The sequence below is a fragment of the Bos taurus genome, chromosome 2, assembly GCF_002263795.3.
Source record: "Bos taurus isolate L1 Dominette 01449 registration number 42190680 breed Hereford chromosome 2, ARS-UCD2.0, whole genome shotgun sequence".
In the NCBI taxonomy this organism is placed as follows: Eukaryota; Metazoa; Chordata; class Mammalia; order Artiodactyla; family Bovidae; genus Bos; species Bos taurus.
The window spans coordinates 69,756,251-69,780,696 of record NC_037329.1 but is presented as its reverse complement, the minus strand read 5'-3'; the positions used below and the strand labels follow the sequence as shown (position 1 = coordinate 69,780,696).

General features: G+C 39.0%; 1 protein-coding gene across 2 annotated transcripts; it reads right to left on the bottom strand.

Annotated features, from left to right (window-relative positions):
- Window positions 1–1,340: 1,340 nt before the first annotated feature.
- Window positions 1,341–23,813, bottom strand: INSIG2 (insulin induced gene 2). 2 transcript variants are annotated; one of them, XM_024981026.2, is made up of 6 exons: window positions 23,656–23,813; window positions 15,702–16,091; window positions 8,321–8,445; window positions 5,106–5,272; window positions 4,826–4,925; window positions 1,341–3,534 (listed from the first exon to the last, which is right to left on the bottom strand). In XM_024981026.2, exons 2-6 carry the CDS (start codon window positions 15,943–15,945, stop codon window positions 3,493–3,495), a joined length of 678 nt encoding a protein of 225 aa, XP_024836794.1. In that variant the 5' UTR covers window positions 15,946–16,091; window positions 23,656–23,813; the 3' UTR covers window positions 1,341–3,492. The 2 variants fall into 2 exon arrangements, with proteins under 2 accessions (XP_024836794.1, XP_003585802.1); XM_003585754.6 differs by having other exon boundaries at window positions 23,781–23,813.
- Window positions 23,814–24,446: the final 633 nt, after the last annotated feature.

Here is a 24,446-nt window from a genome sequence, read left to right as displayed (position 1 = left end):
ATTACATCCAATAACACAGACTCAAATATCCAACTGCATATAATCATCTTTCCCAGGTGCCTTCTACACATCTCAGCCTCAATATATCAAATCAAACTCTTATCTATTCATCTACTTTTCTGCATTCCTCTTCTGGTTTATGGAAATACCATCTACTTACTTTTTCAAGAAAGGAAACTCACCTTTCACATTTCTTCTTCCTAAAAACTTATACCCAAGTAAACAAGTTCACATGATTTAATCCAAAATGTATCTCAATGCGTTCCTCACTTGTCATTTGCAAAGTCACTACCTCTCTCTCACCCAGAACCTCCACCTTATATTACACGTATCTACACCTGTGAGATGCAACCTGGGCTGCACATTAGAATCACAGGGGGAACTTATGAAACTCCTAATGCTCAGAGCACACCTCAGGTCAATTATAATATATTAAGAGTCTCTGAGAGTGGGATTCACGATCAGCATATTTTTATAAGACTCCAGAGGACTCTAACATGCACTCAGACTTTAAAATTTCCAGATATGAGCCCATAGAATGAAAGTGCATACTGAATACTAAGCAAGAAAAATGAAAACAAATTTAAAAATGAAACAAATAAAAGTGAAACTAAATAACCTCAAGGATAAAGGTAAATTTATGAAAAAGTGCCTAGAGAGACAAGACATGTTAGTGTTAGTCGCTCATTCATGCCCGATTTTTTGCAACCGCATGGACTGTAGCCCACTAAGGTCCTCTGTCTTTATAATTCTCCAGGCAAGAATACTGGAGTGGGTTGACATTCCCTTCTCCAGGGGATCTTTCCAACCCAGGGATTGAACCCAGGTCTCTCACATTGTAGGTTGATTCTTTACCATCTGAGCTACTAGGGAAGTACCAAATAACCTCAAGGATAAAGGGAAATTCATGAAAAAGCTCTTGGAAAGACAAGACAGATTACCTACAAAGGGAAGAAAATTACACTAATAGGAGACTTGTCATCTGCAACATTAGATGATGGAAGACAAGTTAAAAAAAGTCTTCAAAATGGTGGGACTAGGGGGAGACTGAACCTAGATTCTATGGCCTGCTAAACTGCTCTTCAAGAATGACTTTTTCATACACACAAAGCTAAGACTCTACTATTCATGGACCATCACTTGCAGAATTACCTTACAAAGAACATTATGTCATTATCCATGAGCCAAAAGACTAGAGAAGTATTTAATGATGTTGACCCAATCTGGATTTCCCCTAGATGTGTGAAATAGATGCACCACAGAGAGGACTCAATGACCTCAATGAGGGTAAAGTAGTTCAGTGCAAACAAATAAAGATTATAACAACAGTATGACCAGGGTTCTTGCTAGTTAATTTTAATTATTTGCTTGCGCTTTCATAGAATTTTAAGTTTCAGTTTTCAACTAGTCAACATTTGACACTTTAAATAATAAATGCCAGGAAGCACTGCCTATACATCCATATTAAAATACATTTACCATCTTCTTCCATTGCCAAGAAAAAAATATATTTATCAAAATATCAAAACAATATTATTTTTGTCAGAAACACCTTTTCTTGTTTTCTAGGTGATAGGAAAATAATTCAAGAACTTAAAGTAATAATCATTCAGTTCCTGTAATACTAATACTAGTTTCCTTCACTTTTCTTAATAAATTCAACCATACATGTTAAATTTTATTAAATTAATCCTCAGTAGTAAAATTCTAAGATTAACCACAAAGAAGAAAAAAAGACTCTTAACCAAGATGATAATTATGTATTTAATACATCTTGCTTTAAACAGCAATTTCCAAAGTAAACACATCATAGGCCTTATAACTTATTAAAGATTTATAGTGCTTACAAAGTTGATTCTAAAAATATACCTTATTTGTTCTAAATGAATAACATTATCTGGAAGATAGAATAATAAATTATAGTAGCATGTTTACCACCACTACTGTTAAGATTGTGTACATATATTCAATATGAAATCAGGATTTTCATACTTTCAGCCTTAAAACATAAGAGCAGATTAAAGTTTGGCATATAAGATCTCAGTCTGATAGCGATGGTTTTAAAATAAAAAATGAAAAAATATCTAGTTGACATTACAAGAGCAGCACATGCACACACACACACACACACACACACATACATTCTCTCCCTCATTCAATCCAACCTATACAGCCACATACAAACAAAAACACACACGCTTCCAGAGTAAGCAGAAGATTTTGCGTTTGTGGATCAGATAAATGCCATCTATTTCAAAAAATATAAAAATTGGAGAAAAAAGTTAACTAAGAGTATGTTTAAATCATACTTCAAAGGCTCCAGCTGTTGGAAAGATATGCATGAAACTATTATTGGGATCTTTAATGTGCACAGTATGCCATCCCAATTCAGTCTTAAATAATACATTCCTGAACTGTTCAGTAATGAGCACATGAATACATAGGACACCGTGTGCCCATCCACTCCCCAGATGGCAATCCACTGACAATAAATCATATGATGCAGCCCAGCTCAAATGGTTTACTTTATAGAATCCAATAGATTATAGAACCCAAGAGGATTAGAAATTTCACTTGGACCTGTTTGGGATTTCTTATACATTCCATGTACAAAAGTAGTAGAATACTACATTGTAATTGACAGTTAATATTACTTAACACTGTGGCACTGCAGAAGGTCTTTTTGTATTTCTAAAGCATATTTATTCCAGTTAAGTTATTCAGTGGTCCCTACTTTTAATTTCTAGATTTAGACTCAAAACAATTTAATGCTGATAAACTCTCCTGCTTGTCACTTTTCACCTCCAGTAAAATTGGTCAAAACAAAAAATTACTCTGAACTCTCTTTAGTAATTCAGGTTTGCAAATATCCCGTGGAAGTTCTTTTTCATCATATATTTAAACACCCTCGAGACGACATTAAAATAGAAACTAACCACACATTAGGGCACCCATAACTCACACTGCTGTAATTAGAAAAATAAAAAGGCACAACAGTAAGTGAAAGAGAATATACCAGCTTTCCATTTGCTTTTTTTTTTTTTGGCTTTCCTCACATTTTATTTCATCAACTTTATAAATTGTTCAAAGCACTCTTATAGTCTGCATGACAGTAACAGAATTATTTTGGCACATCAACACTGTGATACGATATACGGTATACCTAAAAAATTAATTTAAAAATGTCATCTATTAATCAACATGTTTTTTAATATAGCATATATATATTTTACAGTTATTTAAGTCAAATACATAAAGGCTTGTACTTGATTTACAGATGAAGCAATCACAGATTGCAGTAACATATGTATGTGTGTATATATATATGTGTATGTATGTGTGTATGTGTGTGTGTATATATACACACACACACCAATCAACGGAAAAACTGCATCCTGGCAATTTTATAGTCCGAAGTTTTGTTGGTCTATCTATCATTTGCATGCCTTTTTCATCTTGCTTTTCTGTACAAAAGATATATTTCTGCCTTCTTCATTCTTGATGAGATTTTTCTGCAATAACTTTACATTCATACTGTAAAAATTAAAAGGTTAAAAGGTTAACAGAGTAAGTTGATTTTGAATAGCAATTTCCATATAAACTAAAAAGGTCTAAATGTAATAGTTTATTAGCATATGCCCACTGTATTCCTCAAAGAATCCGAGAGTTGCACAACTATTAGGATTAAATGACCATTATGATAGGAAAAAAGAAATGCCGCATTCTAGAGGCAGAGCCAAAAGCAGGAAAAAATGAGATTTCTGCATTACAAGCAAATGACAACAGCATATAATTTAGATAATATAAAAGGAGGCAAAATATACTTCTTTGTGGGCTCACTAAGGCATACAAGCAAAGGAAACATCACGCACTTAAGGACAGGACTGATACCATAAATTCAGATATTTTTTCAAGTAACTTTAAAATTGAAAAGAAAAAATCTACTATATTAGCAAAAGCTTCAAATCAAAACAATAGTTTAGAAATCAGATCAGATCAGATCAGATCAGTCGCTCAGTCGTGTCCGACTCTTTGCGACCCCATGAATCGCAGCACGCCAGGCCTCCCTGTCCATCACCAACTCCCGGAGTTCACTCAAACTCATGTCCATCAAGTCGGTGATGCCATCCAGCCATCTCATCCTCTGTCGTCCCCTTCTCCTCTTGCCCCCAATCCCTCCCAGCATCAGAGTCTTTTCCAATGAGTCAACTCTTTGCATGAGGTGGCCAAAGTACTGGAGTTTCAGCTTTAGCATCATTCCTTCAGCTATACAAATGTATACCCATAATTCAAAATAAAGTAAACCAATGGATTTAGGATAACTGGGAGGTTAGGTTACCAAATCTAGCATTGTAAACCACTCAATTCTCTCAGGTGGCTAAAATGGTAAAAGTGACAGCACTTATTCATGAAAGTGCTGTGGCATCTGAATGCTACTCCTTTTGACTTGACATCTATGGCTGGGCTTATCAGCAATGTCCTTTTCCTTCTTAATTAAAGTGATCAAACATCTTGATTTGCTGAAATAGTCCTAATTTATATCTATGGTAGCAACATTATTATAAATAGTGCCTCTTCTCACTTTTAAAACTGTTCCTTTTTTATGGAGTAGAACTGTATAGAGGAGTAAAATAATTAGTAAAAATTGGAGGATAAATCATCTCACCTATCAGTAACATATTTTAGATTTTCTATCCAGAGGTTCTTTGTATTTTTTAATACACTTGTGATTAAATTCTTCCAAGTGATTTATTCCACTGCCCTTTGGAGAAAATTTATCTTACATCTCAAAAACAGAAAGGTGACTAAATAAGCATGAGCTTACCATTGCCAGTTGTCGACCAATGTTTCCCATTGTTATGCCTCCAGCAAAAAATATACATGGTAACCAAGAACGAACATAGAGAAAATCTGGAGATGTATATCTAGAATAACAGAAAAATTTTTAACAAGTCACAAAGGAAGTAAGTACAATGACAGTACTAAGATAATTACAATGGAAATAAGTTACTCTGAAAATTAAAGTGGCTAATGCAATTTTAAAATCTCAATTCTGAATTCACTTTTCATTATTTTAGGATAAAAGCACCAAAAAGAATACTTACTGATAAACACCATTATAGACTAGCAGCTGAGTGACCACAGTTGCCAAGAAAGCAATTCCTACTCCAAGGCCAAAACCACTTCTAGATCTATCAAAAGTCCACCACAATCCAATGGATAGTGCAGCCAGTGTGAGAGACAACTGTATGTTGTTATCAAAATCCACTTTCTGAGATCAGTGTTAAAGAGTCATCTTAAAATTTGTAACCAAATAATATCATCTGTTCATTTTTCTAAAATAAGAGATGTTAATGTTAAGACTAGAGTGCATTCAACTTTTTAATACAATGTACAAGACTAGAGAGGATTAAAACTATGATGGCATGATACTTCACTAATAGATCTTACTGATGTGACATGCAATCTCTCCAAAAAATAGCACAGTATATACATTTCCAATTATCAGATCAGACCCATTATTTAAGAAATGCTTTCTTCGCAAAAAATGTAACTGGAAGCTTCAATACACAAATATTGCTAAAGGCACACACTTTTGCTAAAATGGAAACCACTATTACTTCTCAAACAGGTTTAGAATTGTTTGAGAATCATACAGGAACTTGAAAATAGAAGAGTTGACAGCTATTTAACAGGGTACCACAGTCTCTATATGATTTACTGACAGACACATTTTATAATAATGCAGTTCAGAAACAAGAGTACCAAGGACACACTATCCCTTTCTATTATGTCAACTGTTCTAGTTTTAATTTGTTGAGGAGAAAGCCTTGAAGTGAACATTATCTTCCAACCTGCCAAGCTATTTTGGTTCCTGAGACTTTCTGGTATAGGACAAATGATATTTTATTTCCGTCACCTACTTAAGCATCTATTCACAAATATACAGCCCTTTTCTACTCCAAAATCTCTGGGCAAAATGAAGCTTTATAAATTCAATTTTCTAATTTCTTTGCCAGAGGATTACACTAAAGGAATTAATTTCAAATATCATTAAAAGGGCATTATCTATATCCCAAAGGCCACATCTTGGCTCTATATTCAGCTCCCCAGAGGAGACTACATATCTTGCCAAACTAACTGGCCATGCTGCAACTACAGAAAAGAGAGAACAAGCTCCAAAAATGCATATAAAACCATTTTCCACTTCCTTTAACACCACGCTGTATACCACCATCCCCCCTCTCCCACCCAACCAGCGGGTACCCTGAACACCCAGCCTTCTTATGTCTCAGCAGTCAAGGACCACTCAAAATCAGTCGTTGTTTAGGCTTGATTTATAAAGAAACCTATAGTCTATGGGTATGCTTTCTGAAAAAGCTTTTATTCTTTAGAGGCTTTTAAACCTCCAACTCCAAAAAAATGCTTGAGTTCTCTGATTTCTCTATGTAATAAACACTCTTGTAATGAGTGGAGTTCAACATTAACTGGTTCTATCTTTGCTAACTAAATTAACTTTGTTACAAGAGGCAAAGCAAAATAAGGAGACTTCCAGGGAACAGGTAAAAACATGAATCAAAAATATTATAATGTGACTTTCTAAAGTCTAAGCAACCTAATATTAAGTCTGTGTTATAAAATTTGTAAACATTTTGGATTTTGCTTAAAGGATGAACAGAACAGGTGAGATGGTTATATTTAAGGATTTCATTTAGCGAGGAAGAAAAGAACCACCAAAGCTAAGAATTTAAAATAGACATGTAAATCTTTTAAATTCCAGAAAAGGTTATTTAAATTTCTCAACTTAAAAAGAACCGAACTGTCTACGATAGAAAGGTCTAATCCAGCAGACAGAGATGAATTTACACACTTGTAGGGCTCCTGGGTCAGAAAAGCAATGTTCCTAGACGCACCAGGATCTCCAGGGTCTGGACTCGGCTCTGGCACAGCCTTGCAGTATGAATTACTTAGCCAAGTACCGAATCTCTAGAGCTTTCCCTTCTCTTATCTGAATAAAGAAAACATGGAACTAGGAGATTTCTAAGTTTTCCTCCCGATATAATATTCATGAGTCTGTCTTTCTAAAGCCCTCCTAACCACTAGATTTGTTTGTTATAAAATCCTAATTCTCAAAGATTTCACAAAACTAAACATGTTGAGAAACTCTTTTAAGACAAAAAGAAAGGGAAAAACCAAAAATAAGTGCCACTGAGGCATTTTCCAGTGGCTTCACAGCTCTCCAAGAACCAGCACAACTGGGAACAGAAAGATAAGATGTGTTTTCAGAATCTAGGACTCGGCTTCTTTCCTTGGTTCCTCTTCTCTAGCTTCTCCCAATCACCTTGACACTTTCTGTTAAGAGACACTGGAATCTCCTTGCCCCATGACACATCCTCTCTTCAGCTAACTGAGCCCAGCACAGAGTTTCAAGAGGAAGCCTCACAGTCTGAGTCATAGGTCTCTTTACTTCCACCTTCCAAGCCATATCTTCTAGAAAAGGGAAGACTGAACTAGCATTTCCCAGATCCTCTTCTACAGAGGGAAATCAGGGACAGGGGTTCAGGTAGGAGGCAGAGAGGATGACAGGATCAAAACCTTTTGAGGGCAAAAGCTTTTGTTCTTGGGGGCACATAATTTTCTGGGGAGGGGGTAGAAGGCAGAGGAGAGATGGGAAATAGAGGTTACTTTATCCTTCAAGCCAGAACATTATGAAAACACTCATGAATCAGTAAATTAAAATGTCAGAATCCTTAAAATGATTAAACTTTAAGAATATGTAACTTAGGAAAAAGAATTTCTTTTTCAACACAGGTCTAGATTGGCTACTTCTACTTCTGCCCCTTTTAAGAACATTTATGTGGTTTGTGGGTGTTGATTAACACCAACAAATGACAGTCTTTAAAAAAAAGAAACTATATATACATATACATATATATATATTTCAAATTAAAAAAAACAAAAACAAAAACAAAAAACTAGTACCTGAAGTCACCACATGTCCTTACCAGCAAATCTCAAATAAAGAAAGAAAAGAAATTCCTTTGAAAATGTACCTGTTTCAATGTTAGAGTTAGAAAAACTAGATGGAGATAATGAAGTAACCTAATTTAAAGAAAAATAGGGAAATTTTTTTTTAACGTACAAAGTTTCTGAGTGATTGAAGTGAAAGGCTGGACCCCACACTGTACTTGCGTATTCTTTTTATGACTAAGTGGGTGTATCACAATTCGACAACAGTGAGGTTGCAAGGGTCTGCTTAACCTTTGGTTTCTCGGAAGCTGCCTTGTTATTACGCATCTCATCACAGCAGAAAGGATACAGCGCTGGCGTGATTTATACCAACAAAGACGGCTACACACCGCATCACACTGGACCATTCTCTTTTAAACTTATGTGGTTCTCCTAGATGCCTGTCAATGCAGGGGTATAATAACCCAATCACAGCTGTGGGGGAGAAAAGCAAAAAATTAAGTCATTTCCAACGGTTAAGCTAAGGGTCACAACAACCATCATAAGCATTTGAAAGATTCTCTAGAAAAGCTTTTCAATTTACTTAACATTAATCATTGATACTATAAACTTACCTCCCAAAAGAAAAAAAAAAGTGAGGATAACACCACTGAAGACAGTACTGTAAATGATTACAACAGCAGTCTCAATTACAACAGGCAAAACAGTATTTCATTGTATGATTCAGAATTCAACAGACTGGACTAGAGATGAGTCGCACCACGTTTCTACTACTAATATCTCTGAGACTTGGAAACCATCAAACCAGTTAGCAGTTAAGTAATATTCTTTTTAAGCTATATACCCATGCAACATGCCATGAAATGACACAAATCTAAAGAGAAGCTTGAAGTGTAAACACGTACAAGCTCATCACACACATACTACTAGATGGATATGGCTATACTGCTATATGGAGGATCCTGTCCCCTCATCTAATGTCTTGTCCTGACACTCCCTTCCAACCTGGCCCTCTAATGAGACTCTAGATCAGCCTGTCAAAGCAGGGAAACTTGCAACAGAAATCTATCATAAGACTCATTCTGCAGAGGAAAAATGGAGAAAACATGGTATGTGGAATCACATGTTTTCAGTAAAAACTGAAATTCACTGTTAAAAAGATCAGAAGAAATCATTTTAGAATATTTCTTCATTTTGCAAAGAACATATTGAAAGCTAACAGTGCAATTAATTATGAGTAATTCAATTTTTAACTTAAATCCTTGTTAAACCTCAACATTTTACTCATTTGGTAGGAGAGGATTTAAAATGCTAAATTACTCATTAAAAAAAAAAAAAGAGTATTTCATGAACCAAAACATTTTTCAACAAGTTATGAATAAAATATACTTCTACAGACTAAATTTAATAGGAAATATCTGGGTAGCTTTAGTTTGATAATCTTCCTAAAAACAGAATGTTTACGCTGCCATTTGGTAATAAAAACACAACTGTCACACTGGTTGAAAAGTATGCTTAAAATGTCCAGTATTTCCTACAATGAATCATGAAATTATGGTACCCAAACCTAAGTAACCAAAGGGTTAGAAGCCCTTGCCTGGGCTGGTACTGGTTAGCTCTAGCTCACAAACAATGCATTCTATCTTCAAAGAAAAATGAAATCAACTAATATAAAAAAATCACAAGCTAGCAGACAAATGGAACAGCATAGCAAACAGGCCATATGGCCACCATGCCATCTGGATTTGAGATGTTGCAATGAAATATACATTTTCTAATCCACAAAACTGAATGGGCTCTTCCGATTAGGCTTTTGCTGAGGATAAATGGTTCACAGACCATCAAGACATTAGCAACACATTTCCCCAATGCAGAGTTCCAACAACTACTAGTAAATTTTAAAGTTTCAAATTATATTCCTATTTAAAAGGTTCTGCTCTAATATCCCGTGAGACTAATTGACAGCATTTCCAAATTTCTACAAAGTTAAAGTGGCAACAAGCATGCCTAACAGCTGAAATATATCTGAATGAATATTACCTCTTTTTTTGTTCTCAAGGGGTCATGAAACTAGCAGCTCAATGTGTCGGTCCTTGCTCTTGCTCCCTCTTCCCTTCCTTTGCCTGTTGCTGAGGATATCAACTAAGATCAGGCATTTCAAGTCAATTTTCCTCAGCAGCTGATGCCATAGGTAGAGAATTATCACATAGAGAGTACTGACATGTGTGGGCAAAGATATAAATAAGTAAAATTGACTATATTTTTATGCATGTGATGTCAGACTCACAAGTGAGAGACAACTGAGGAGAGAAAGCAAAAACATAAAAAGAAATTTAAACTGCCACGCTGCCAACCTTGGGATTTGCCAATAAAAATCAAATCCATCGAGTCTGCATGGTTCTTGGATGCTCACTGAGAGGGAGAATTCGAGGGAGCTTGTCACTTCCCATTAAATGTCTTTTTTCTTTCCTTTAAATAAAGGCTTGGCAGAGTCTGAGAGCAAAATCTACAGTGCAGGAAGGCAGCACTGTTGAGAGCTCATCAGAAATGTGTCTGGTCTTCTTGTCCTCTTCCTCCAGTTTCTTATTTTAACACGAGAGACTAAAAATCATGCCTGTGTAAAACCATATGCAAACACAGTCCTGCTTAATCAGATGGTTCTCTGCAGCAAAAATCACATTTCTTGAGGTATATTTCAGTTATTTCCCAGTAACTAATTGTAGGCTACCAAGACCAAAAACAAGAGAAGTTTGTAAAACATCAAGTCATTATTTTTCATGGTAATGTGTTTAATGCAGCACTCCACTAAAAGAAAAAGTTAAGTTAAACATTTTTCAAGGAAAGGGAGCTGAACAAGCACAACCATGGAATGAGATATACTTTCATGAAGAACTATGACAGGCTGAGCAATGTGTTCATCTAACAAGATGAAGCAGAACCCACAATGTGTCTGGTTCTTCATATTTGCTGGGCATTTAAAAAGGGTAAACGAGTAAGACGTGACTCAGTCCCAAAGTGACCACAGAAACAATTTGATCAAGTAACGTGTTACGGGCAGCACTGCTGCTGCTGCTGCTAAGTTGCTTCAGTCGTGTCCAACTCTGTGCAACCCCATAGATGGCAGCCCACCAGGCTCCCCCATCCCTGGGATTCTCCAGGCAAGAACACTGGAGTGGGTTGCCATTTCCTTCTCCAATGTATGAAAGTGAAAGTGAAAGTGAAGTCGTGTCTGACTTTTAGCGACTCCATGGACTGCAGCCCACCAGGCTCCTCCATTCATGGGATTTTCCAGGCAAGAGTACTGGAGTGGGGTGCCATTGCCTTCTCTGAGGGGCAGCACTAACAGGGCCCAAAGGTCCCGTCTTTCCTGTCGTATGCCAAGGGGAGGAGGGTGTAAACCTGTTAGGAGAGTAACACAGAAGAGGTGACCCTTAAGGCAGAGTGTTCAGTGGCTGAATGGTCTGTAAAGGGCTTTCTAATCAAAGGGAAGCATCTGAGGAAAAGCACAGACAACAGAAAATTCCTGGTATCATCTGGAAACTGGTAACTTTAGGCAGAAAGAGTTTTAGAGTCCAGAAATTCTCTGAGAAGGATACAAGCTGGCAGGGGCCATGTGCCAAGTCACATTAGTCGTGTCTGACTCTTTGCGACTCATGGACTGTAGCCTGCCAGTCCATGGGATTCTCCAGGCAAGAATACTGGAGTGGGTTACCATACCCCCTTCTAGGGGATCTTCCCAATCCAGGAATGGAACCCATGTCTCTTATGTCCCTGCACTGGTAGGCAGATTCTTTACCACTAGCGCCACAGGTGGTGGAAAGCCTGTGGAAAGCATACAGGCCATACAAAGAGACTTTTCCCACAGTCACTGGGAAAATAACACCCTCACACTTGTGCCAGATAGAGGGACAAACGTTCTTCCAGTAGTGAGGGGCTAACACAGGACAGGAAAGGAGGGGCTTGGGGGGACGAGGGAGACAAAATCCAAGGCAGAAAAACAAAATGACTGAAAATTCCAAGCAGAGCGGTTGAGGGCCTAGACCGAGATGAGGCAAGGGAGAGATGGAAAACTTGGAAACCCAATGTGGGTCATGAGAGAGAAAGGAGGAGCCTTGTAAGGCTCTCCAGTAACTGGGTGACTGACTGCATGGGCCAACAGAAAAGATGTTTGTTTTGCATTTTTAAATCAGATATTCACTTCATAGGCACAGACACAGTCTAGTTACTAATGATTTGTCAGTCAAGTTCTCCAGTTATTTTAGCCACATAATCTTTTTTCCTATTTTTTCTTCAGAAATACTCCTTTGTAGCTCTCAACCACATTCAAGAGGTTCTTAACTCCAATTCTAACGCTCTGTGCAAGTTAAAAAAGTTAACCAACTTGAAATACTGCCCATTATTAAACTGAAAACAGAGAACCAGGAAAAGGAGAATGGGATCCAAAGGAGTTTACCAGGGTTCTCTACTAGCTGCCCCTCCCGAAGCACCACTAGTGAATTTCTCAGAACAGGGTTTACATGTACAAAGTGGTGATTTTGGAGATGCTCCAGAAGGTAGCTGCTCAGTCTACAGATATTTATTGGACAGAAAAATCAAAGGATAATTATCAGTTTTTCTGATCTGAGATGATAAGAGCCAAGAGAACTTTGAAAATGCACAGCAACATATATACACAAAAACATATACATACCATATATACACATAAACTGTACACACTGTTTCTCACAGCATTTACCTTTTTTAAACACTTTCCCTAAAATTGGAGCTGGGGTGTGGGGGAGGCAGCAATTACGTAAGAATCTATTTTCCATCTATGGCAGCTTGCACGCACCTGATATCCTTGTCCCTACCTACTAAACACCATGACTTAACCAACACCATCAAGTGTGGACTTAACTGGAATCTCTCCTTTCATTTGCCTGGGCACCTCATGGAATGTACCACTTTCAGAAGAAACACTTAAGCAAGAAGTGTAAATGTAAATACTCCACATGAAATGATATGAGGTTAAGCTGGCAACTGGGACAAGCTAGTGGTTGGGAAAAGGTAGGAAAGTAGGAACAGGGTGACTGAAATGTAGCATTAACATTAGAAATTTTCCTTCCTAAATGTGAGTTTGTGGCAAAAGTGCCCACATCACAGAGAGAGATGTACTCCCTGCTCCTCCCAGTAAGGGAGGCGCAACGGAACCTCAGTCCGGTTCTCCTGCCCTTTCCCAGAAGGTGCAGCATAGGCCGGTGTACTGTAGGCCACTGTACCTTCAGGCCAGGCACTGAGTCTGGAAAGTTCAGAGAGGTACCCAGAGAGGGGAGGAAGAGTGGCTCCCTCTGTGCCTTTCCCCAGCATGTGATGATGTGATGTCATGTGGCCACACCACTCCCTGCTCTGGAACCCTGAGCTCACTGATACCCTCTCCTGTTTCTTCATCCCCTCAAAATAGGCACAATGCAAACATCTCATTCCCAAGGTTGCCCTACAGATCCCTGTGATTAAGGGACAGACCAAAACATTAAGACACTCAATAAAACAAGGGTTTTCCTCCCCCGCTGCTCCTTTGTCTATTCTGGAAAGACACACTCTTCTAAGTCCTGAAAAGCTTCTACTGTACAGGGACAGCAGCTCTGCTACAGGAGAAAATAAAGAAGTAGAAAAAGTTGTTGGGAAAACTTTTTTCTTCTGAATGTAAATGAAAGAAAAGAAAACACATGAGGACTGGTAGATACTGAATACAACAGAGAATAATAAAATACAATTTATGCTTTTTTCCTTTGTCTATTTGAACTGTCAACTGTTCTCTCAGAGAATAGCAGCAGCCCTGGGGAAATGAAGAATCATAACCTTTACAAGTTCTCTTTTAAGGTAAATACTGTAATAGTGAGACATCAGTATATAAACCATGCTGAAACCTTACCACAAAAATGCCTTTCCATCCACGCAATGGGATTATGTAAATGTCCAATAAGTTTCACAATAGCATTTTAAAAATATCTCACACCTAACTCCTCACCCTTGGCCCTCTAGCTGTAGGACATAAATCAAGGAAGATCTACATTATATTGAAAGGTAGTGATATATATTAAGTGTGAGATACCAAACGGACATTCATAAAATAATGAATTCTCTTCTACCCATGTGGCTTTCTTCTACATCTATTACTTTATTACATAAAGTAGTATAATCTATTGGTCTCACTAGAAAAAGCCAAAGAGCTATCCATTATAGAAGTGCAGCATCAATACAGTATTCTGAAATGCTCCACTTTATCCAATATACATTGCCCATGAAGAGAGATCTAAACTAATAGAATAATGATTTTAATCGAAGACAATCTGCCTTACTTCTCTTTTAAGAATTTATTATTCTGAAAGTATATCTAAAAACAAGATATAAAGAGAAAAAACATACAAAAATCTAAAAGATAACATGAGGCTTTAAATTTGTATAAAATTATAGTCAACCCTTGAACAACATTGAGGCTTAAGGGCACCAACCCTCTGTATAAGTGAAAATACGCCTGTAACTTTACAGTTCGCCCTCTGTATACACAGTTCTGCACCTGCAGATTCAACCAAGCTCAGACTGTGTGATACACATTTAAAAAAAAACAACCCCACACATAACCCTTCACACTTGTGCTGTTCAAGGATCAACTGTCTTCCATTTTTCAAGTTTTCATTTACTTTAAAAACTGGACGATAACATACATCAAAACCTTAAAACCAGTGTCATCAAAATAATTTCAAATAAATTTATATGAGGTGGGTTGAAGAAAGAACAAAATTAAGAGGTTAAAAGCCTCATCCTCAAGAGAATCAAGACTGTTTTTAGGACTGAATTTTTAAAGGTCATATGGGTCAGTCACATAGAAATCAGACACAAACGAATAAGAACTCTATGATTCCATTTATACTAAATTCTAGAACAGGTGAAAATAATCCAGATTCAGCCTGAGGCTGGTGGTAGGCTGCAAAAGGGCACAAGAGAATTTAGAGGGTACTAGAAATGCCTGGAAAATCCCATGGGCGGAGGAGCCTGGTGGGCTGCAGTCCACAGGGTCGCTAAGAGTAGGACACGACTGAGTGATTTCCCTTTCACTTTTCACTTTCATGCACTGGAGAAGGAAATGGCAACGCACTCCAGAGTTCTTGCCTGGAGAATCCCAGGGACAGGGGAGCCTGGTGTGCTTCCGTCTATGGGGTCGCCCAGAGTCGGACACGACTGAAGCAACTTAGCAGCAGCAGCAGCAGAAATGTTCTATTGCAGAAGGTAATGGCACCCCACTCCAGTACTCTTGCCTGGAAAATCCCATGGACGGAGGAGCCTGGTAGGCTCCAGTCCATGGGGTCGATAAGAGTCGGACACGACTGAGCGACTTCACTTTCACTTTTCACTTTCATGCATTGGAGAAGGAAATGGCAACCCACTCCTGTGTTCTTGCCTGGAGAATCCCAGGGACGGTGGAGCCTGATGGGCTGCTGTCTATAGGGTCGCACAGAGTCGGACACGACTGAAGCGACTTAGCAGCAGAAATGTTCTATAGCTGAACTGTGGGGGTGGTTACATGAATGTATGATTCATCTAAACTCATTAAACTGATCACTTAAAACAGGTCCATTGTACTGTATTTAAACTACAACCCAGTAGAGCTGACTTTTTCAAATATTTCCCAGAAAACAGCCATAGTCATTTATCCTAATGTCTTTTGCATTACAGAAACAGCCTTCACATACCTGATGCTGTGCCACAGCATGGCGGTACCCACCATGCTGAAGAAAAGATGCTTGCAATCACATCAGGTGGAAAGAGTGTCACATTTCTCTGAATCTGAAGTAAATTTAACACTAATGCAAGAAATACTCCAATAAAAAACAGCACTACTCCTCGAATCATCAAGTTCACACTCCGGCTAGTGACAGATGAGATATATGGACCACGCTTTTTGGGCCCAGGTGACTCTGTCTCTCCTTCTGCCATGGTTTCATAAGTTCAGTAAGTTGGCAAAAAAAAAAAAAAGGAACAAGAAAGGGTTTCCCAGCTGAAAAAGCTGATTGTATGAACCAAAGCAGACTGGCGTTTCAACAGTACTGCATCTCGTCCTAAAACAGGACCTACCAGAAATCCTGCAAGAGATAAGAAAAAAGCAATCAATGTATGCCTAATAAATGACTAGAGTTTTCCTGATTTCAATACTAGTTCATTTTAAAGAACAAATAATGAAATGACAAGTTTACATGCTTATTTAAATTAGTTACTTATGGAATAAGAAGACGTAAAAAGCACTTTTATATGCATATTGTAATAAAACATGAAGTGCTAAATTTATATTTACTAGGACAGAACTAGTGACCTTGCTTGCCCCACATCAGTGAAAAAAGCAGCTCAGGCTACCTGAGACACTTTTACTGTTGGAGAAACCACAAGATCAAATCTCCAGGTTTCTGTTTCTTCTACCCAATCTCCAAGCCCATGTAACTGAAGGGCTTGGAGATTCACACAGAAATTTTTACACTTTACAGAACTTTACAGAAAATCGGCATATTCTGACTGTTAGTGTTTTACTGTTCTCAATCAAATGTGACATGCTCAAGGAGGACGATCTCCATAGGGGAATAAAATGACTCTTTTAATGTTTAATGCTTAAACATGTGAATTTCTGCACAAAAGTGCCCTATAAAAAACAGACCACCACCCATTCACTAACACGTACATCAAGCATAGAAATCAGACCTGACCCTCTGTCCCCAGGTCCAGAGTTGTGAGCCACCCCTGCCGTCACCCAGTCCACCTTTGTTGCAATCATGAGAGCTATTGTGAGAAAGCTGGAGCAGGAAGCGTAAGAAAGGAAGCTAAGAAAACAAAGAATAACCTCTGGGCTAGATTCTAAGGAGTTCGAGGCACAGGGCGTCTGATTCCTAAAACCTAGAACTTTCCAAGTACAGTCACTCTAGGTATTCACTCACCATCACTCCCTGCCCTTGCCAAACCAAAGTGGTCTTTCCTTTGTACCAAGAAGTGAGTTTTAAGAACATGCATGCATGCTCAGTCATGTCCAACTTTTTGCAACCCCATGGACTGTAGCCCCACCAGGATCCTCTGTCCATGGGATTTCCCAGGCAAGAAATACTGGAATGGGTTGCCATTTCCTACTCCAGGGGATCTTCCTGATCCAGGGATTGAACCCATGTCTCCAGAGTCTCCTTGTCTGTTTAAAGCAAATAACACTTGAGACTATTTATGGCACGGGTGGTAAAGAACCCACCTGCCAATGCAGGAGACATAAGAAACACAGGTTCGATCCCTGGGTGAGGAAGATCCCCTGGAGTGAGGGCATGGCAACCCACTCCAGTACTCTTGCCTGGAGAATCCCCATGGACACAGGAGCTTGGCAGGCTGCAGTCCATAGGGTTGCAAAGAGCTGGACACAACTGAAGCGACTTGGCACACATGAGCTATCCTAAGCACCTGACATACAGTAACTCATTTAATTTTCACAACCCTAACAGGTAAGTGCAATTATGTCCATATTACAGGTGAGGTAAAAAAGCAAAGAAAGGTTGTCACTCAAGTTTCTACCCTTAGTAAGAGGGCAAAATAGAATTCAAATCCATGCAGTCTCTCTGGCTCCAAAACCCTCATTCACACCATCATGTCCAGGCTCCCAAACTCTTACATACTCCCCTAGGTGTTTTTTTTTTTTTTCCTATAAATACCAAAAAAAAAAATTTTTAATGGGAAAGTACTATATAGATCATTTTCATAACTTACTATTATCCCACCCAACAATGTATCTTGGGCATTGTCACCTCAGTACATAAATGATATTTTCTCTGAATAGTAGTTTATTTAAAACTTAAATATGGCACTTCTAATGATGAAAGTGAAAGAAGAGAGTGAAAAAGTTGGCTTAAAGCTCAACATTCAGAAAACTAAGATCATGGCATCTGGTCCCATCAGTTCATGGGAAATATACGGGGAAACAGTGTCAGACTTTATTTTTGGGGGCTCCAAAACCACTGCAGATGGTGACTGCAGCCATGAAATTAAAAGACGCTTACTCCTTGGAAGGAAAGTTATGACCAACCTAGATAGCATATTCAAAAGCAGAGACATTACTTTGCCAACAAAGGTCCATCTAGTCAAGGCTATGGTTTTCCCAGTAGTCATGTATGGATGTGAGAGTTGGACTGTGAAGAAGGCTGAGCGCTGAAGAATTTATGCTTTTGAACTGTGGTATTGGAGAAGACTCTTGAGAGTCCCTTGGACTGCAAGGAGATCTAACCAGTCCATTCTAAAGGACATCAGTCTTGGGTGTTCTTTGGAAGGAATGATGCTAAAGCTGAAAATCCAGTACTTTGGCCACCTGATGCGAAAAGTTGACTCACTGGAAAAGACTCTGATGCTGAGAGGGATTAGGGGCAGGAGGAGAAGGGGATGACAGAGGATGAGATGGCTGGATGGCATCTCTGACTCGATGGACATGAGTCTGAGTGAACTCCGGGAGTTGGTGATGGACAGGGAGGCCTGGCATGCTGTAATTCATGGGGTTGCACAGAGTCGGACATGACTGAGCGACTGAACTGAACTGAACTGAATAGCAACATGATGATGATGTGTATATTTGCTTTACGAAATACAAACTTTGTATGTACGTCTTATTCACTATCAAGTTTCATTGTGCCTATGAACCCAGAAAGGTACCTATGTAGCCCATACTGGGAGCTCCACAAATTCACATTTGTTTAATCAAATTGGGTTAGCTCTTTCTGAATCAAACTATACTGGGTTAAACAAGTCTTTTGGAAGGTGAACCTAACCAAAATTTAATCATTTAAAATATCTTTCCTCTAAGCTTCCAAGTTTCAAACTACCTTACGAATGAATTTTGGAATAAAGCCCATGTGTACACTGTAGGAGGGATGGAGGAGTTTATTTTAAAAATAAACAGTATAAAAAAATGAGAACATCTGTAAGTACTAGGAACTTTCACAGCCTATCAGTTCCATGCAATAAACACTTTTTTTTTAACTGCCTCTACCACACTCAAAGCGTATGCCCAACACCCAGAGGGGGAATTCTATCCTCAACCTCACAAACCCACTTCAGTCTACAGCATCACTGACCTCTATAGCTTAGTTGCCTAGAAAAAACAGTACATATTACAGTTGATTCATGGGAAAATGTCATGTGTTCTGGTGTTCAGTAGCTACAGAATTCACCATCATGATAAAGCACCCATTTATGGAGGGACTACTCTATGCCAGGCACACAGTAACTCTTATCTTCAAAATAATGCTACAGGTAGGTATTATTTTCCACATTTTACATGTGAAGATATAAAGTCAGAGTCTTAGCAACTTTCCTATGGTTACATGACTGGCAGTATTAGAACTAGAATTGTACCCTACATCTGACTGATGGCAAAACCCCTCCTCTTTCCTATAAACCTTGAGTCCCATTCCAGCCCAACTCCTCAGACTTCTTTTTTGGCACATCTCTTACAGAAGGGGATTTGGTTACTGAAAAGATGGACAGACACTGGAAAACAATCTCAACTGTAAACATTCCAATGACATTCAGTTCAGTTCAGTTCATTTCAGTCGCTCAGTCGTGTCCGACTCTTTGTGACCCCATGAACTGCAGCACGCCAGGCCTCCCTGTCCATCACCAACTCCCAGAGTTCACCCAAACCCATGTTGATTGTGTCGGTGATGCCATCCAACCATCTCATCCTCTGTCGTCCCCTTCTCCTCCTGCCCTCAATCTTTCCCAGCATCAGGGTCTTTTCAAATGAATCAGCTCTCTGCATTAATAATAAAATGACATTATGAATGTCAATTAATATCCAAGTAGAAAGATCATAAGAATAAATGTACAAATACCTTGTGATTTTCTTTAAGAGAACCAGATCAAGGAGTAAAAGATGTATTAAAGAAAAAAATCATATGGCCAACTTCATACAATATTCAACCAACAGTCAACTCTTCGTTTCTCAAACTTGAGTAGACACAACAATACCCCCTGCCTTCTGCTATTAAAACAGCTACTAGTGCACAAAGAGTAAATACACATTTTCAGTAACCCAGCTGCTCTAGTAAATCACTTGTTTCTGTCTGAATTTTTCCAAAGGGGAATTTTATGTCAAATAATATTTTTTAAAAGAACAAAATAGCTTCAGTTTTTAAAACCTGTTTCCAGTGTAGTACACCCCATCTCACATCACTCACCAGTTTTTGTCAAAGAGCAGGATAGGACAGGGCAAGACAATTTCTTGTTGTTTGGAACAGCCCTAAGCATTACAAAACATTGAGTAACCCTGGCTCGTGCCCACCAAATGCCAGTGCATGCCCCCTCCCCACTTTGAGATAACTAAAAATGGCCCTACATATTTCCAACCACCCAAACACCCACAGGGAAGCAAGGCTCTCCCACCCAGAGCCACTGATTGCTAGACTCCTTCCTCACTCTATTTCAAGGCTGCCAGAGACTTTTTACACTGTTTATGTTATTCTGCCGCAGCTGTTTATTCAATCTTTCCTGAAAGTGTTTGTTTATGGTTTCCTACTTCACCCCAAAAGTAGTTTTTTAAAAATAACACAACACTTGTCTGATGTTTATTTGAAAAAAATTTTTAAGCTACTTTTTTGAGACCAAAAAGCTAATTTTGTGACTACATAATAATCCAATAGTATATAATTTCTGGAGACAAAAATAAAAGTTAAAATGATTTAGAATCACACTATCCTAGAATTTAAGAAATGGAAGGGAATTGGGAGTTCATCTACTTCAGGAAGTATGTAAGTCTGATACAAAACAAAAGCAAAGAAGTTGTGCACATAAGCATTCTTCAGAGAAGAGAGTTTGGACATTTTTACATCAAGTTCTCAAAAAAAAAAAAAAAAAAATCCATGATCCAAAAGAAGTTAAGGATCAGTGATCTAACAGTTTCCGGTCAAAGTAAATGAAACCCAAAGTGTTAAGTGAAGTGACAAGATCAAGAATATATATACTGGATCTTCCTATGACAAACAAATACAGCGAACTCCTAGAAATGGCCAGACTGACTCATCAAAGGGATAAAACATTCTACACCCCCTACTACACAACAATTAAGTTCCTAAAAAAGCATGTTTATTATAGTCACTCATTAGGGGAGTAGGTTATTTTAAAGTGAAAGCTCTTGGAATAAGTATCCTTAATACGTTTTAAAATTTGGTTTTCTGATTATGAATTGATAATATCTTCCTAAAGTGTAATTATATCTATAAATGTTACATTACACCAGTGATAAATTCAATTCTCAAAAAAAATTTTAAACACCTATATTTGAAAAATTTAGGTTACCCAAGAAATAATTTTCTGATCAAGAAGTCTCCGGTATAAAAATACCACTTAAAAGATAATATCGCAATAGATCCTCAACAATAATCCTAGTAAGTAGGGAGGTGTTTTTTAATCCTTAACCTTTTTATTTTATGAAATAAAATAGGTTAAGCAAGCTACTGAGAGTATAAAACTGTTCCCAGGTAGTACCTACACTGGCCCCAAGCACGCTGGCTCCCTTTCCAGAGTGCTTCTTCACCACAATTGCCTTTTCTAAAAACACCACACAAAAACAATTTAGTGCCACACAAGAAATAATTTTTAAAGCCATTTTTTAAGCAAAAAAAAAAAAAAAAAAAAACCTTTTTTTTTTTTCCAAAAATTGACAAAGAAGAAACTTCCACAGAACATGAAACATTCTACCTTAAGCCCCTGACCTACAATTTCTATACAGTACATTACTGAACAAAAAGAAAATAGTTCAAATAGTTTGGATAGATCAATAACAAATCATCAAAACTGGGAAACATTACTCCCAGTCTATGGCTGCCAATCAATGGGTTATTATTACCATCAGATAAATAAAACAGGGTTGTAACTGATTCTCCGCTTTGTGAATGAAAATCAAAGTTTACATTGGCCAGTGAAAAAACTTCCGGGCAAAAGGCATTTGAAAACAAACACACAAACAAAATCTCCTGAAGAACCAATTAAGAATCAACTGTATTTTAACAATTGCAACACCCCCAAACCAAACAAGATCATTAGTCTTCAGAGGAAGAGCAGTCACAGAAGTGTTTATTCCCTCAGATTACCTTGTCTCTTCAAGTACTTAGGTCAGAAAGATTACTAAATAATAAAATTAAATTACTACCTTTCACTTTCTTATCCTATGCTCTAGTAATTAGAAAGGCATTCTCAAAATAGAATAAGCATCACAATTAGGAAAAAACACAAATCAACGAAACTGTCCTTTAAAAAAAGCATACAGATGTGATTCATGGGCTACGGACACTAAGAACTTCTAGGAAGAAAAACACGTTAGCCTTGAAGACCCTGCAGCTCATCTTTCCTATCAACATTAAAATCCAAACACAGAAACTATTAAACAAGCAATATTTGCATCCCATTACTGCTTTTAAACAACAAATCTCAGTCCATAAAAAGGTTACTCCATCGTTTCAGAATAATTTTCTGATAACGATGAAAATAAGCTCTGTCTTTAAATTACTGAATTGCATTTTAAACTTTGCGCCATAGGTAGAAGCAACAGTTGTCAGTTTAAAAAGAATTAACCTCTTTTCCCAAATAAACATACATGATTCATAGCTTGGTCACTTTATATCAGATATGTACTGAGAACTGTAACAAAACACTACTCAACCTAATGTCCAGAGAAAGACTGAAAGGAGGGAATAGGAAGAGTACATGGCTATTAAGGGGAAGAGAGAGGGGGGATATAAATGGGGTCCCGCCATTCATTTTCACTCAACTGTTCCCTATCAAGGCCAAATCCCCAAATTAGAAGATACAAGCTGGCCACTGCCAGGCTGCCTTCATTCCTCCTGAACCCAAGACTGGAGCCTGACTTCCCCTGAAACCCTCAGTTCCACTGCGATACTGATCCCTGCCAGTCTCAGTGCCCCAGTTGTGAAGACTATTCATTCTTTCTTGAAGCATTTCCTCAATAACCCTAAAGAACAGTCAGCTCTCCTTGGTATATTTTCCTAGACTATCTAGCTAACGCCACACTTCACTTTTTGCCAGTGCTAACTGGACATGGGTTATTATCACTTAAGTTTTAGCACCCTTTCCCCCTCGTCCCCCATTATACTCACACTGCTTTCCTTTTCTAGACTGCCAATCTTCAGTGACCAAATCTAAAATCTCGGGAACTATCACCAACTGACTTCTAGGTCCTGGCAAGAGTTCTCTTTGGCTTTACCTCACACCTTCTCCAGAGGTCGCCAATTAAAATCCAAAATGCCAAAGCCCCACTCCTCAGCCCAATATCTACAAACCTTTTGGCTGATTATAAGCGTACTATCAATACAATACCAACCTTTCCAGATCCCTTCCCCTCCTAAGCCTGAGTCTAGTCTCCTTGGCTACAAGCCTACCAAGTCCTGACAGCTCTAAGCTTGACAGCTCGCCAACTCTACCCCTTCATATCTTAGGGGTCGCCCTTCCCGCCGTCCGCCAGCCTTCTTTCCGCCCGGGCACTCTTCCACTGTCCAGGGAGTCTCGGCCTCTCGTAGGCCCTCTCCCTGACCCAGACGTCCCCTTTCCGGATCTCGCCGACCCTCCTCCAGGTAAGCGGAGCCCCTCGCCCTTCAGGCCCCATCTGTAGTCCTGGCTCCTCACACTTGCCAGGAGGGTTCCCAGGTTGCAAAAATGCAAGCGGTTCCTCTCCTCGAAGGCACCCCTTTCCTCAGGCTCTTTCCCTCAGCATCAAGTGTCTCGCGCTTCCCTAGGGGACCCCAACTCACCCCCGCCTCCGCCATCTTCTGGGACCGGCCCCCGCCCCCCCTCTGCCTCTTCCTCCTCCCCTCCCACAACTCCGCCCGAGCTCCACTGCGCCTGTGCGGCCGACGCTCAGACGCTCAGACGATCGGGGCAGAATAACTTCCGGTTCCTACAGGGGCCAGATGGAAGGCCGGAGAGCCGGGGCAAAAGAACTTCCGGTCTCCGCGAGAGTAGCGGCACCTGTAGGCGTGGACCGTCGATTGGTGGAGGCTACCAGATCAGCTGTTGTTTGCTGAGCGGGCAGTCGTGGGTTGTGAGGATTGCGCAGACCCTATGGGCGGTGCCAGAGAATCGCGCAGCTACTCACGCAAACCCTTGGCGCGTCCCTCTCTTCGGAGCTGAAATCGGAGTTCTGGAGCGCAGGTCGCCTGTCCTCCTGCTAAGGATGTTGAGAGTATCTTTTGTGATTTGGCCGACCTTTATTTACCTTTTTCCCTTCCCTTCTAAAGTCATAACTTCTTTGGGGAGAGAGCATAATTGATAATTCTCTCTTCTCCATCCCACAGCACTTTATGCGGCATTCATTAATAATCGTTCCCCAAGTTTGACCAGGTAAAGCGGTTTGGGGACAGTTTTCATAGAAAGAGCTTTTGAGGTTTACAGCGAAGTCGATTTTGCTAAGTAAAATA